At 42.9% G+C, this 14,658-nt stretch overlaps 1 protein-coding gene across 2 annotated transcripts in view; it reads right to left on the bottom strand.

Annotated features, from left to right (window-relative positions):
• MAGI3 (membrane associated guanylate kinase, WW and PDZ domain containing 3) overlaps nt 1–14,658 on the bottom strand; it is a 68,626-nt gene that overhangs the window by 16,556 nt on the left and 37,412 nt on the right. For both annotated transcript variants that reach the window (XM_074564025.1, XM_074564024.1), the window contains exons 4-13: nt 12,927–13,136; nt 11,455–11,629; nt 10,528–10,607; nt 8,410–8,467; nt 7,380–7,474; nt 6,567–6,755; nt 4,511–5,119; nt 3,470–3,501; nt 1,394–1,547; nt 729–820 (exon numbers count right to left, since the gene is read on the bottom strand). In XM_074564025.1, coding sequence (XP_074420126.1) covers nt 729–820; nt 1,394–1,547; nt 3,470–3,501; nt 4,511–5,119; nt 6,567–6,755; nt 7,380–7,474; nt 8,410–8,467; nt 10,528–10,607; nt 11,455–11,629; nt 12,927–13,136 — 1,694 coding nt within the window. The remainder of the gene's footprint in view (nt 1–728; nt 821–1,393; nt 1,548–3,469; nt 3,502–4,510; nt 5,120–6,566; nt 6,756–7,379; nt 7,475–8,409; nt 8,468–10,527; nt 10,608–11,454; nt 11,630–12,926; nt 13,137–14,658) is intronic.

Genomic DNA, 14,658 nt, shown 5'->3' with positions numbered 1-14,658 from the left:
TCAGTTTTGTCTACTCCCACCTCATAAAGTGCTACTGAATATAACACAGATAAGAACACCACACACTATTTCCTATGCTACAATCAGGTTAAATGAAAGATTAAGAATAATTATGGCCAGCAGCTGTTGGAGGTGAGCAGTGGGGGGACCATCGGTACACAGCATTCCTGACTCTAGCGTGACACTGACCCACAGCTACGGCTGTTATGGAAACAAAACACCACAAACGCTATACAGAGCAACAGAAGTAAAATTCTTTGGTTTTGCTCTTCCTTTTCTATAAACGCATGTCAGGAAAAAAAACCACCCAAAAGGCTAGCACTGGATCACAGCTGGGAATGGAAAAACCCGTATTCCTTAACTGTAATCAAAAAGCAATTTTTGATTTTCCTCTTGACAGCTGAAGGCATGGCCCCCGACATACAGTACAAGTCTTAGCACTTCTTCCTGGAGAACACCTTTTGCATTTTTGGAAAAGCTGCAGTCAGAGGGACCGGCTGCCCAGGGGGTTTCCCACTGGAGTTTGCCTGTCTCCCTCCAGCTCCGCCATTCCTTGGCAATTACTCCCAAGCAGAGACTCAGCCAAGTCCAGCCACTTGCTGAGCTGATCAATTTTGCCATCACTGAACTGCTCAGAACGAGCGGGAAATGAGGATGATGGAGCAGGAGTCGTTCTAACAGTAATACTGCAAGACAACATGTAGGCAACCATAAACTGCTTTACTTACGGGCTGATCTGGTCCATCCCCTCCAAGCACCCGGAAACCAAAGCCTGACTCTTGTTTTCGCAGGAAAACATCCAAATCTCTTGTGTTTGGAGCTAAGACAAAGCAACATTTCGAAACACTTAAGGAGTTATCTTTGATTGTTGAAAGGTTATGCTTTGGTGGTGCATTCTGACTCTTTTTCTTGACAGAACACGGTAACCAGAAATACAGTAAATAATTCAAACAGTCAAATTTTCAGTGATACTCTCTTTCCAAAATGGAAAAATAAATTTTGGAGAAAAGGCTGAAAAAGGACAAATGCCAAAGGAGAAATCACAACCGCATTCGTGAGGTGGGCAGGATAAAAGCCAGTCTGAATACGACTCAGAGCTACCTTCTACAAACTCTGAAACGGTCAGGTCTACTTCAGAACCAGATCACCCTTGAGACCATTTCTATGATTAACTGTTTTATTGTAAATATGGTTGAAACATATTGTATCTTTTTTTAAAAAAAGGTGTTCCACAGTTTTCTAATTTCGGTACGAATTATGCATTTCCTGAAATGTTTTACCTACAGGAGGTTAACAAACTCAATATGAAAGTCACAGTGGTTTTACCATACATATGACAAAGAAAAAATTCCTTCATAACTGAGTATTTCCAAGTTGGAGTTGACATACTCACGTTTGTCCTCATATATAGACTTAGACTTCAGGTAGACTTCTGAAGGGTCCAGCTTAGGAGAGCCTGATCGTACAGCAGCGGGTGGAAACGGCATGGGCTGTGGGATGGGATCTCCGACAGCTTCCAGACTCCCCGAGCTGTCCTGCTTGTCTTTCTGGAACAGACCCCACCCCACAACACCCATATTGAACCAAAAGCATAATGAACTTGTGTACTTGTGTGCGCAAAGACAACAAACACCACACAGAAGTGAAAAGCAAGGCAGAACAAGGAAACGCGTACGGGACCGGTCACGTTCCGAGAAGAGCAGGCTTCCCCGGCCAGCACCCTGAGCTCCGACGGCGGCCCAGCACCATGGGCACGAGGGGCTTGGCGGGCACAGCCCCCTGCCCGCTGCCAACGAGCGCCTGCGGTGTGCCCAACGCCAGGCTGTTTGCCGCAGGGCTCCTGGGGCATTATCAGTACCCAACAGGAGGGATACACTTGGGTGGCGTAAGCATTAGTAATTCACTATTAGCATTTATTTTTATGACCTGATAGCTCTAACACTCCTATTCATACTGCACGAAGAAAGGACACCAAGCATCCTTGTGGTCTTCCACCCTAATTTCCAATCGATTATGCACGAAAATAACTCCAAATACTTATTCTGGGCTGAAACCCAACCTGGAACACTGGAACATGGTCGTCTGCGTGTGTCTGCACGTGTTAAACAAAAGCACAAGCAGAACAGACTTCAATATGGCCTTTTACAAAGAGAGGAAGAAAACTCCCCCAAGGGGTTTAGCAGTCTGACACTTCTTGTATGTTTATAAACACACGAACTTGCCCTTTTTAACTGAATTATTTTGCCACGCTGTTTAATGCCACTGAACATCGAGTGCTCCATGGGAAGCTGCTCCTGCACGTGTGCTGGAATGCTGGTCCCCGAGCCCGGAGGGTTTTTAGTGGGCTGGCACACAGAGCAGTGACACAGGAGCCACGCTGACGAGTCCTGCGCCCTCAAACCACAGGGATTTGTGCACCCCTTTGTCTAGGTGGGCAGCTCTACGCTCAGAAGGAAGGGAATCTCCAAATCTTATGGAGCGCAGCCCGTCTCAAGCCCATTGAACTTGGTGCTCACGTTGTCCCCCTGCCGGGACACAACTTCAATACTCCAACAGCAGGACAAAGGTAGGAAAAGCAGCTGCATCTACATCTTGGTAATGGGCTCTTCCTAAAATGAAATAATTTGCTCTATACAAGAAACATTTCAAAGAAATAGCTCTGTTCACCAACCAACCCAACTCATAAAAGAAGCACTCGTGACAAAAAGATGCTTTACTATCAGCATTAACAAATCAGAAGGTATTTTATTAAGCCCAAGGATTCTTTGGTGAGCTAATATAAATTAAAGGTACTGCAACAGATCGAACTTCCAAGAATCAGTATCAAACTAGAAATGTACAGCTATGTCGAGACTTCCTGAAAATATGGATTGAAAGATAAGCCAGCACTTTAAGAAGGGAAAACTAACCAGTCCATTAACTCTACGTGAGGACTGAGAAGTGTCGTAAACTTCCTTTAGAAATCCCATTTCACTTTAATACAGGTAATTAGCAAAGAAAAAAATATACTGTATTTTGTTTCCCTTTTAATGGGTACTCTGACAGCGGTCACTTAAAACAATGAATTTGCGCCAGCTAAGTAGATGTGATTTTGCTAAATCATCCTGCAGATAACCCCAGGGACTAAAATCCAGAGGAGAGGAGATTACAAAAGCAGGTCGAAACGCGCACACAGATAGGAATTTCAAGTATAGTGCAAAAAAAGGAAATAATGTTAGAAGGCAAGTGGCAACGTCACATTTAAAATGGTGACAAATCAACAATACTACACCATCATCATACAAGATCTTTGCTGCATTCTTAATTCTTCAGTGGTAAGAAGAGATATCCATCACCTCCATTAAACAACTCAAAAAGCTCAAAGGAATCTCTTGTGTTAAGTAGACAATATTCATGAGTCTGGTTTGCAACCCAAAACCCCTGAACATGCTCCATCAGAAACAAACGTAAATACACGGCTGATACTCACCCCTTTGGCGGTTTTGGTAGGTGAGGGCGGACCTGAAGAAAATACAATTTAGAAAGCAATTTCAATACTAGGTCACCAAAAGTTTAAACAGCATTAAGGCAATATAATCAGCTTCTCCTGCATTGAAAATAACTGCTTATTCGCTCTTTTAAATGGCAAAGTGAACGTTCAGTTGACCAAAACCATGACTTCTGAGAAGTCTCGAACCAGAACTGCTAGCTGTACAACAATGAAAAACATCTATTTCTCTTTTTGCTAGATGCTGGTCAATCAAATGACACCAGTTCATTGGACACGGAGACTTTGTGAATATGTTTAGAGAAATTTCACTTGCTACCAAAGAAATCCAATTATTTCCTTAGCTGATTAAGGAATGGTAGCGTTTATGCAGAAAAAGACCTAAGATTTTTGCAAATGTTGATGACTGACTGCAGTGACACTCTCAGGACTACAACAAAAGCTTTAAGGGACACTAAGCAGCCACGCGTTGCTTCATAATTCCTTCAGCTCCTTCCGGCCAACGCACACTATCCACTAGTCAGCTTTTGGGGAGAAGACACATTCTGGTCTGCGACTGACAGTCAATCAAGAGGTATAAATATGCAAATGTGAAAACGAGAATTTTTTTGGTATTTCCAGTGATCAGCTCCACCTCACCAGGGACGCTTCTTCCTGGCTCCTGTGATCACCTGCCCATTACAGCTACAGTTACTGGAATACATTTGGAGCGCCTCAGAAAACTCTATCTGTCTTATGCTTCGTATTATGCTAGAGACCACATTTTTGCTTCGGCACTCCCCAGACACTTGGAAGAGACAGTGCATAAACATATCATAATAAAATTTTTGAAAAAAAAAACCTTAGCAACATGCTCTCACCCCAAATACTCAGGGGTATAAATTAAACTTAGAACATAACAGCTCAGAGACATAATGAGCTGCTACTCAGCTGTTGAGACTGGACACGATTTAGGTATCATACTAAAAAGGGACTTTAAAAAGCATATAACCATATATGACAACTGCAAATTTACGTATGTACCTCCTCTTAAGATAAGCAGTGGCACCTCTGCTCCTATTGGGAACTGCTTCAGTACCTCCACCACCTGCAGATGTGTCAAGCTCTGTACGTTCTGATGGCAAATCTCCTTGATTACGTCCCCTTTCTGAAGGCCTTGGCACCACTGGCTGTCTAAAATCATTTTCACTTTCTGTCCTGTAGGACTGTCCGCAATGGCAAACCCAAAGCCTTTAGGACCTTTGACGAGAGGAATGGTGACCAGCTCCGGCTGAGAGCCTCCTGAAGACGCAAGAGAGATCCTCTGCTCAGTTGTATCCATGGAAGGGCCGTTCAGACGACCATTGACCAACATAGGGCCCATTTTTCCATTCTGGTCCAACACAACTGTTCCTGCTATTAAATCTTGGCTGGTCACACAAACATCTCCTTTGGTCACAGGCGGTCCGTTAATAATAGGTGTAGCTGTCACTATGTCTACCACAGGGTCTTCATTGTCATCAGGAAGAGGATAACCACGACACAAAGTCATGTTCACATACTGATTGACAGGAACGAGCTGAAACATCTGGACAACATCTGCGTGGGTATGGCCAAGAACACAACTTCCATTTATGTCTACAATGACATCCCCTGTTACAAAAGAAAGTTCAACAGCGTCAAAAACAGAAATGAAACCACCCACACCCATCCAGTGCTGTTCGCGGCTCTGAACAAAAGCCTAACGAGGGAAGTGCTCTGCGGTCTTCAAAACCAGTAACGAGTGGTGGCTGGGCGATCACCTCTTGGCTAGCTGTTGCCAAAAAGCATAAAGGATTTCCTCTTTGCATTTATTCTATTTCATCTCAGAACACAGCGTACTAAAGATAAAAAGTTTAATCTGCAGCAGATTTAAAAAATGATACTGTACAGACACAGGAGATGAAGCAGCACACACACACTCCTGCAAGCAGATGTCTTCTACTTTAATTCATATTGTACAGCATCCTAAATTCAATCCAGAATAAATCGGATTTTTTTGGGGGGGTTCCTATGTTTATTTTAGGACTGGCTGAATTTAAGCTCGGATTGTGCCCACACACGTTCTGTGCTCTCACACTGTGGCCACACATGGCTAAGAACGTATTTTCAAAATGAAGTGGATGTAGGCTTCAGATCCTGAAACCTTGTTTCATAATTTGCATCATTCTGCTCACGAAACTTTGCATGTGCAATACAATATTCCCAGCAAGCAAACTGTCTTATCACTTAAATGCCCGGGCACCAGTGAAACAGAAACTCTCTTATCACATGAACCGCAGCATGAACAGACACGCATCATCTTATTCCAACGTGTGTGTGCACCACTACACAGTGCTGCAGGATCGTCTTCATTCTTACAGAGGATGGAAATGAGCCGCGTACAAGTTCAAACAATAGGTCAGCAACAAAGCAGGAAAGTGTTTCATTTAATGAGTAAATAGTATTAAATCATCTAAAGCATGAACTCTTCTCTGAAGAGCAAGAGAGTTTATGTCATATGTAAAGAAGCATTTCGGCTTTTCTAGTATGTAAATGATATGTTACGGTAAGCTTATAAATTAAACGTATAATAACAAAGTGTGCAATTCTGCACGGATTACAGGTGCTCTCATCCCTCGTTTCCTCACTTTCCAGTTCATATAGCTTTGCTTGCTCCTTCCTGCTGTGGGTTTTTTGCAATTTTAGTATTCAGTGTTATGCTTTTTGGCAGCGACAAGGCAAAACGCAGACCAGGATTCAAAGGCACTATTTTCACTTTACGTATAGAGAGGGAACAAAAAGCCATTCTGTAAACAACCATGAAGCCAAAAGTTTTGGGTAAAGCAGAATTACTGAAATCTTCAGAAGTGTCCTCAAAGCAGATCTGTATCTAGAACATTGCTTGTTTTCCTTTTGAGCCACGTCCCTGCACAGGTCTTTCACAAACCTGAAAACTGTTTAATTTAGTGAGGCGTTCATATTCAGAGGCAGTGGATGGAGTCATCCGACCTCCTGCGCTGCACAAACTGCACTCTAAAAGCAGCACAGGCAATGCAGGTTTAGAGAAATAACACTTTACCTGGTGCAATTCTCCCATCTTGTGCAGCGGGTCCGTCTTTTAACACATTCTTCACCTGGAGAAACTCATCAGGTCTGTCCCCTCCAATGATCGTAAAGCCAAAGCCCATCGTGCTTTTTTTCAGCGATGTCCGTATGAGCGCTCCTGTGAGCTGGGATGGATCTCTAGTGAAGGCAGACTTCTCTGGTCCTTCGGAATTATGGAAGAAAGAGATACGGAAGTAGGAAGCCAGGGTTAGTTTTGGTAATTTCTTTGTTTGTTTGGGGTTTTTTAAAGTGTAATAAAGGTTAATGATTTGTTTGGTTAACACTGGTTGACCTCTGCAGCACTGTTACGGAGTAAGGCAAACAGGATGCTGTTATGCTCATTTCACAACTGACTTAACTGGACAGGAAAGTTTGAGTGTTTTCCAAGACCGTAGTACAGATTCTAACGGACCTCCCACCTATAATTCACAGTTTTACACTCTAACCCTTGAATACCAGGCTTAAAGTAGATCAAAAGCATAAAAATTCAAGGTGTGGTTTTAGCTGCATCTTCTGGCTGGCTCTTCTAACCCTCCATATATTCAAAAGCTGCTTATGACAACCCGCCTCAGAATAATCAAAATTATTTTAAAGCAGTCTATAGTCTCGGTTCAATTTTAACACGTAAAAAAATCATTCAAAAAACCCTGCAGGTCTGGGAGGGCAACACCACAATGGCCAGCACAAAGACAAGGCTAATGCCTTGATGAATTCCCAAACTGGTTACGTATGATGCACGCTGGCAGATAAAGATATTAGTAACAGAGAGTACAACATTCAGCAGTACCTGATTTTGAAGAGCCAACGTCAGTCTGTCCTAGCTGTTTTTTTCTTTTGGCTTCCAACACTGGGTTTTCAAACTGGGTCTTCTGGTTAATATGACTGTAGACATACAAAAGCTTGATCAGGATTTCAGCAGAAAGCTGAAATTTCACAGAAAAGACAACCACAACAGATACGCCTACAAATACTATTTTTTATTATCTCCGATTAACGCTCTGGAGGAATGAACAATAAACTACCCTAATCAACACTGAAAGCATGCTTGTTCTTTGAACAACCTGATTTACTTTAAGAGCCAATACAATTTTACTTCCTGTAATTATTAGGTAGAGTACACCTTCATTCCACTCTGCAAATTTTCAAAAGATTCTAATAAATTAGAACTGAGAAAACCTGCTTTTTCTCTTGACGTATGTGTTGCTTCCATCTACCTATAATGTTTATAAATTCAGACGTCACCTTTTCACCAGCAGACGCTAGAGTAGTACAGCAGAGTGGGAAAAAATGGTAAGTTTGAGCAGCATTTAAATACCTTTGTCAGCTTTGCAAAGTCAAAAAACGTTAGCATGTTCTTGTTCTCTGAAGCTAAAATTCTCAACTCTACTGATTTCCTTCTCTGTGGTTAAAGAGAGATTTCATTTACTCTGACCTGAAGGCGATTCAGAGAGCTCTTGCAGTAATTTAGTAGTTACGTACTTGGCTCTTTGGAGACAGGGATGAGATGTAAGTTACTCTTGCTCGTTTACAGTTACCAGGTGCTACTCTTAAATCAAGTGCCCCCATCTTTGTTAGAGCTAAGGAAAATGCCATCAGCTCATTCCCATTAATACATCACTTTGGCTGCTACTTGTGTTCCCACCCCACCAGTAAGGTCACACCACGGAGCAAGCCCACGCGTTTGCTGCTTCTAGAACTCTTTCTGCTGGAGACGGTTAATGCCTACATTGCATTACAACCTACACATGCTGCCTATCGAGCGCTTCGTTATTTTCCACTCAATATATAACTATGTCAAATTAATAATCAGCACTTACTCAACATAATATGTTCCGTATTGAGGGTCTTCTATTTTTTCCCACCCATAAGGAAGTTCTGCAATCAAGAAGAACAAAATTCTCCATTACAGTGGAAAACTATCTACAAATAGAGTTCTTATGAAGGAATGAGAGGACAGATTACAGACTCATGAAAAACATGAGGAAAATACAGGTCCTTTTTTCTTCCCCTCATTTGTTTGAGGCTGTTCCTTCAGACGCAAGGGTATCAGCCTGCTCCCGGGACTGCGAAGCTCTCTAACTCTCGCTCTTTGTTCCACTAGAAGAGGACACTTGTCTTCAACAAAATCGCACCACTTCAAACATATAATAAACTTCAAGACAAGATACAAACTGCCCTATTCAGAGAGGAAGAACCAATACAGGGGAAGAAAAATATGCGATTTAAAATTAATCTAATTACATATTATTAATTTGATTTGATAGTTGTTGACTTTTTAAACTATACGATACGAATATGGTCACAGTGCTTCTGCCCCCAAATACACCACAAAAGAGAGCTATAAATGCCTCGCAGGATCACATCCCAAGCTTGGCAAACTGCGCATCTCCGTTCCTCTTGTACCTTCCGTTTAAGACCACCTGGCAGAAGTAACGCCGCCTTTATTCGTTCTCTCAATAGCATCAGGATACGTCACTGCATTCTGCCAACGTTTCAGTTTTCAGTAGCCCCAGTTCAGTCAGAACTGTAACAGCCGTCTGTGAGGAGCAAGAAGGGACCCTCCGCGGCTGGCTGCTTCTCCCCCCCCATCCACAATCCAGCGAGACACCCCACACCTGGCAGCGCGTGTGCAGGGCTGGCGGCACCAAGGGCAGCGCGGGCTCCTGCGCCACAGCAAGGCAGCTGACATGGCTTGGGCTGCCTTGGACGTCCCGACATCAGGGGTCAAAAATAAAAAATGACCCGTTTGATACACGTACTGAAATTACAGGCGGAAAGCTCCTTTTTATGGCAAATTCAGTCTGGTAAGATGGTGCCCAGCAGCAGATCATTACTGACTGAAGGTGATAAGCAGGTAACACAGAGGACCGATTATCCAAGCTTTACTGTTCGAGTTATCTTGACCATGGAAATTTAAGTATTAGGATAATGGATACAGTCAGGTAGCTAGACATTTGAAGGATAAAACTGCCATGTAATCTTGTTTGAGGCTGCCCTAAGTTTGATGGTAACAGGAATTCTCCTAGCATATGACAGCATGTTACCAATTATTAATACCAGCATCACTCCACGGGGTTTGAGAAAAGACCCAGTGGGTCTATTCATTTAAATGTTGTTCATTTGGATATCCTGCATCTCTCTGTTTAAAGTGCTCTTTTTATCCTGTGGTGAGCTGCACATATGTTTAATAAGCAGCAGTACGCGTCCATTGCTCCAGCTGGCTTCATTATGAATACATGATTGTTAGGCTGTGCAATTTAGAAAGACGACAGGCTATTCTGAGCCTGCCTCAGCTTTTGTAACACGTCAGGCATTTGCTGAAGATAAAGCTATTTGGTTCTCTTTCCTAGCTGACTAAATTGCATGACTATGTAGGAAATGGTTGCAAGAATTGTCTGGAGGCTGATCATGAACCTGACCTGTAAGTCTCGAAGCAGCAGCGTGAAGAGCTGAAGGGAGTCAGATCATTCCCTCTACTTATGCATTCAAATATTGTGTCATGTCACATGCGAAAGGTATCACTAGCAATAGACATCATGCTGTACCTTCTTCATTACTCCTATATTCTATCACTTACGGACCTTTTCCTAAGGCCATATTCCATTCACACAATTTCCAGTGAGATCGTCACGAACATATGCAGCTTTCTCCCTAACAATGATAGTTACTGGAACAAAATATTCTCATCTCAGGAATGCAGATAAAACCACAATTCAGTCAGATTCTACTACTCCAGGGAAAATACACTGTGGACTTTCCCAGTCTTACGTGAACTCCAATTGCCACCAAACCAGGGACGCTCAGTACTACTCTGCCTGCTCCAGTCACGGGTATCTGGAAGAAGCTTCTACCACAGCAGTAACAGATCGTATCCAGCTGTGATAAACTCAGACATTTATCAGCCACGGGTGACAAATGCATTCTGAACATCTCACCTCCGTCTTCACAATCTTCAGGAGCTTTGGCTTTCTTACAGAGCCGCGGATCGAGCCACGTGGTTGTCTTGGTGTTATGACTGTGGAGCAGAACACCTCCCGTTAGATAAGAGAACTCCCTCTGACTGAAGAAACTTTGCTTTACTCTGACTTTCAGATACTTACTACCATGCGCAAACTGTAGCCTTTAGATAATGTGACCTTTACTTGTGCCTCAGTCACATCATAAAATGCTAAAAAAAGGCAACAGTGATGCTCAGAGGTACGAGCACATTGGACACTCTCCAGGACAGATGTGAAATGTTAGAGGTAAAAACACTCTCCCTTGCCCCCAAGAGCTCATGTGGGAACATCAGCTGTTTCTACCTGAAAGGAAACAACATTTTTAGCCTCCTCTTATGCTTAAATCTCAGTAAGGTTTTTGTTTCCTTTAGAAATTAATAAGTGAGGCTGTTTCCCATGTGCATTTATGAGCTGTGCTCCTATCCTGGGCTTTAATCTGTGCTATTTGTATTTTCAAGCACGCATTCCCAGCCAAGGAACACAAGCAGCGAAGAAAGAATAAACAAGCTCTCGGATTTCAGAGAAATTTGACATGGGGAAGGTTTACGTCATGTTATACCTCACCTAGCAATACCCACCCAGCTTTGTATTTTGTGAGATACAAAACTTGTATTACAAACAAACTGATGCTGCACATGGAACCATAAGGCTTTCCTGCGCGATGGCAACCGTACCACGTATGCAGTGTAAATGACTTTCAGTAAGGAATGGAACAGTAGAAATATATTAAATTTCATATAGAAGTAGAAGCAGTGAGAGCAGAGGAGAGGTGTAAGAGCAGCAGGCAGCTTCCTAGACGGCAGCCCACCAGCACTTCTCCCCTCGAAGGGCACAGCGACCCCCCTGCGGGGTCCGTCTACTCACTCAATGAAGTAGATCATGCCAGTGTCGGTGTAGGCCATCTCCCAGTTCTTGGGGAGCGGTTCCAGGGTTTCATCCCTCGACAAGTAATTTCTGAAGTCCATGGAGCTGCTTGTCTGGTTGTAGCTGGGAACAGGTTTCATCCAGTCAGGAGAATCTGAATGTTTTTCTTTGTTTTCTGCAGTTGTTCGGGGAAAGTGTTACTATTTGTCAGCTGTTTATGTTGTTTCTCACCAAGAACCACCCTCTTAATCTGGCTACAAGTGGATGTCAAACACGTCCCTGTATGTGATGTGCATTTTTCCACTACTTTTTTTCAGCTGTGAACTTTGAAAAGCTGACATGAAAACACTGAACTCTGCTTTTCCCCTGCCAAACAGAATTAACCTTGTATTATGTGTCTGAGCCTATGCTGAAAAATCAGCACTGGCAGAAATACAAGTTGACTCCACTTTGTTGCCGTTCGTACATAGAAAACGGTGTTTGTAACGCCATCAACCCCCCGCCCCAAATCCTACTAATATTCCTCAAAGCACCAGAAAGAAACGTAGAGAAGACCCAAACTGCCAATAAAACAAGCACCACCCTCCTGCAAGCCACAACAAGAAAAAGCTCCCCCAAAATCCCTGCAGAAAACTTGAAATGCAAGCCTCCACCCTTCAGCCCCGAGGTTATGCTCAGTATCCTCCCACCCCACCACGTCCGAGACCTTCACCTCACCACCAGCCTGGCCACCGGGACGCGCCGTGCCCCGGTGCTGCCAGCCCCAGCGCTCGCGGGGTTGGGTCAGGTCTGTTCAATAAGCGCGTCCTGAACGCTCACGCGCAGGATCGCCTGCAAATGCGATGTGACGGCTTCTCCCCACCATCAGTTCTTCCCCCTCCAGATGAGTAACCACGACAGCAAAGGAAAAGGGCACCCTGCCCATCTCTGAAACGTCCGACCAGACACTGGTCCAGCCCCAGCACATTCGGCTTAACCTCCCCCCACCAACTCCCCTTCAGGCAGTTTCAGGTTGTGCGACAGTTCCCTTAACCAAAATCATCTGAAAATTGTAGTGTGAGCTAGTGCTGCCCCTTAAACCAATCGTTTTGCTAACATCTCCTGCATACAAGTTCAGTAATCTCCTCAAACACTAACATTTACAGGGTATCAATTATACTCTGCAAAGGATTCTGTAATTTGAAGAGTGCATAGATTTTTCCTTCCTCCTCATGTAACTGGCCGATACCCAGCACTGCATGTTCTCTACTGAGCAGTGCAGTTTATGATGCAATTGCACATCTGGCTGGGAGAACAGCTGTTTCTTTTTAAAAGATAATTTCAAAATCGAGTAGAAACACCAGTCTGAATAGAAAACTGCCTTCAAACTTTACCAAAACTAAGGAAGCGGTTCAAGCAAGCCCGAGCATTATCTGTATACTTCTTATCCATCCATACAATACTTCAGGGAATTTTTCCCCTTGTCAACCAACCTATCCCTCCGCTGCCATTAACTGCTTCCTTTTCCTCCTCTTCCTCCTCTTCGGGGAGAGAACTGTCCATCCTTTGCATTTTGCTGACGGACGTGGTTCTTTTCCTCTGTGATTCGGTATCAAAATCATTGTCAAAGAGAACTTGATCCACTGGATCAGGCTGAAAGGGGCTGGGCTCTGCCGGAGGCTTCGGAGTACCGTAAAAATTACCTGATGAGGAGACAGAAACGAAGATCGCCAAACGCTGATACTGCAGCAAACGTTTTATTGCCCATGTAACGCGTTTTCAGTGAAAGACCTGAACTGTAACTTCACTTCTTAAAGCAGACATCAGCACTATCAAAAACCAATCAACAGTCAAAACCTATTTATTCCTGTATTGTCTTTTTTCCAATGACACTATTGAACGTCAGAAAAGAAAAGGTTTAATTGAAAATTTCTACCCTGACACAGGTTTTCAAAGAAAAAGATGGATTTGTTACTTTGCCTGGAATTCACTAATGTGCCATAAAGAGACTTGGGGAACAGTCTGAAAGAAGTAGAACAGTGAAAATAATTTGTTCTTACTCTATATACTGTTTAACTGATTAACAGAGTAATATGAGCAACAGAAACACACTAAAGTCAAAAAGCAAATTAATTTTGCACAGAAACAGAAAGTAACTATTTACATAAAACCAGTTACAAGTAAGTGATTTTAAAACCACAGTCCTACAATTTTCTACTGACAATACAGCTTCATCTAGAAATGATTTGTACTTGAGAAAAATGAACAGATTTTTACTTCAATATTTTAATCTAAACCACAATGACTAGGAATCATCTGTTGTTTTCTGGAAGGGAATTACAGCAATTGACCTCTCTCCTGACTGCTCATATGATTTTTATTAGGGAATTGAGCACGCAGCAAGAGAGCTTCCCAGAATTCCTGCTGGGGTAACTTTTGGTGGCTGGATGTGTTTTTGACCATGTGAAAAAAAAAAAAAAAAAGAAAAAAAAAAAGAAACCCGAAACCCTTCTGAGGGTGAGGCTCAAAGTGGTGACAGCCAGATAAAGGGGAGCTAAGGAGAAATAAAATACAAGTGCTAGTTTAGTCTCAATTTGCTCAGGACATTTCCACAGACAGGACGATGTTAACAGACAGCATGAGACATGTAAAACAAGGAGGTACAGAACCAGTCACAGAATTCTCTGCTTTGGCCATTTTCTTTCTTTTTTTTTTTTTTTTTTTTTGCAGGGGGGAGGGGGGGAGGCAGGAAATCAGTCAAATTCATTCAAGTGCCAGTAAAACCACCAAAGACATCCTCTAGATGCACGCTTAAAGTTGCTTGAATCAAATATACATTAAACATACGTAAAAATCAGGCAGGTTTATAATCTGGTAAATTCTGTTGAGCATCTATGAAAGCTGCATGCGCTCAGCATTTCTGAAAATTTGGCCGTAGTTCAGTCGATTTCAAGTACAACTCTCTAGTTGAAAAACCCTTTAAACCGAACCAAAGCAAAGCAAAGCAAAGCAGAAGCCATCACACGGTGGCAGCTCCATGACTCCTCTGGATAACCAGTTCCTGACGGTTCACTACCTTCATTACAGTGTTTTCCCCCATCACCTTTAACAAAAACAATATTGCTACAGATCTGGACAATCCTGTCCAGTGCTGTTCAATTTTTCTTTGCAAAATACTTCTTTTTCCTGTGCTATATCAGAATTTTCCTTGCCTTCTGTCCTTTT

The sequence above is a fragment of the Larus michahellis genome, chromosome 21, assembly GCF_964199755.1.
Source record: "Larus michahellis chromosome 21, bLarMic1.1, whole genome shotgun sequence".
NCBI classification, from domain to species: Eukaryota; Metazoa; Chordata; class Aves; order Charadriiformes; family Laridae; genus Larus; species Larus michahellis.
Note: the sequence above shows the minus strand (reverse complement) of the source record. Positions and strands in the feature narration are given on the sequence as shown.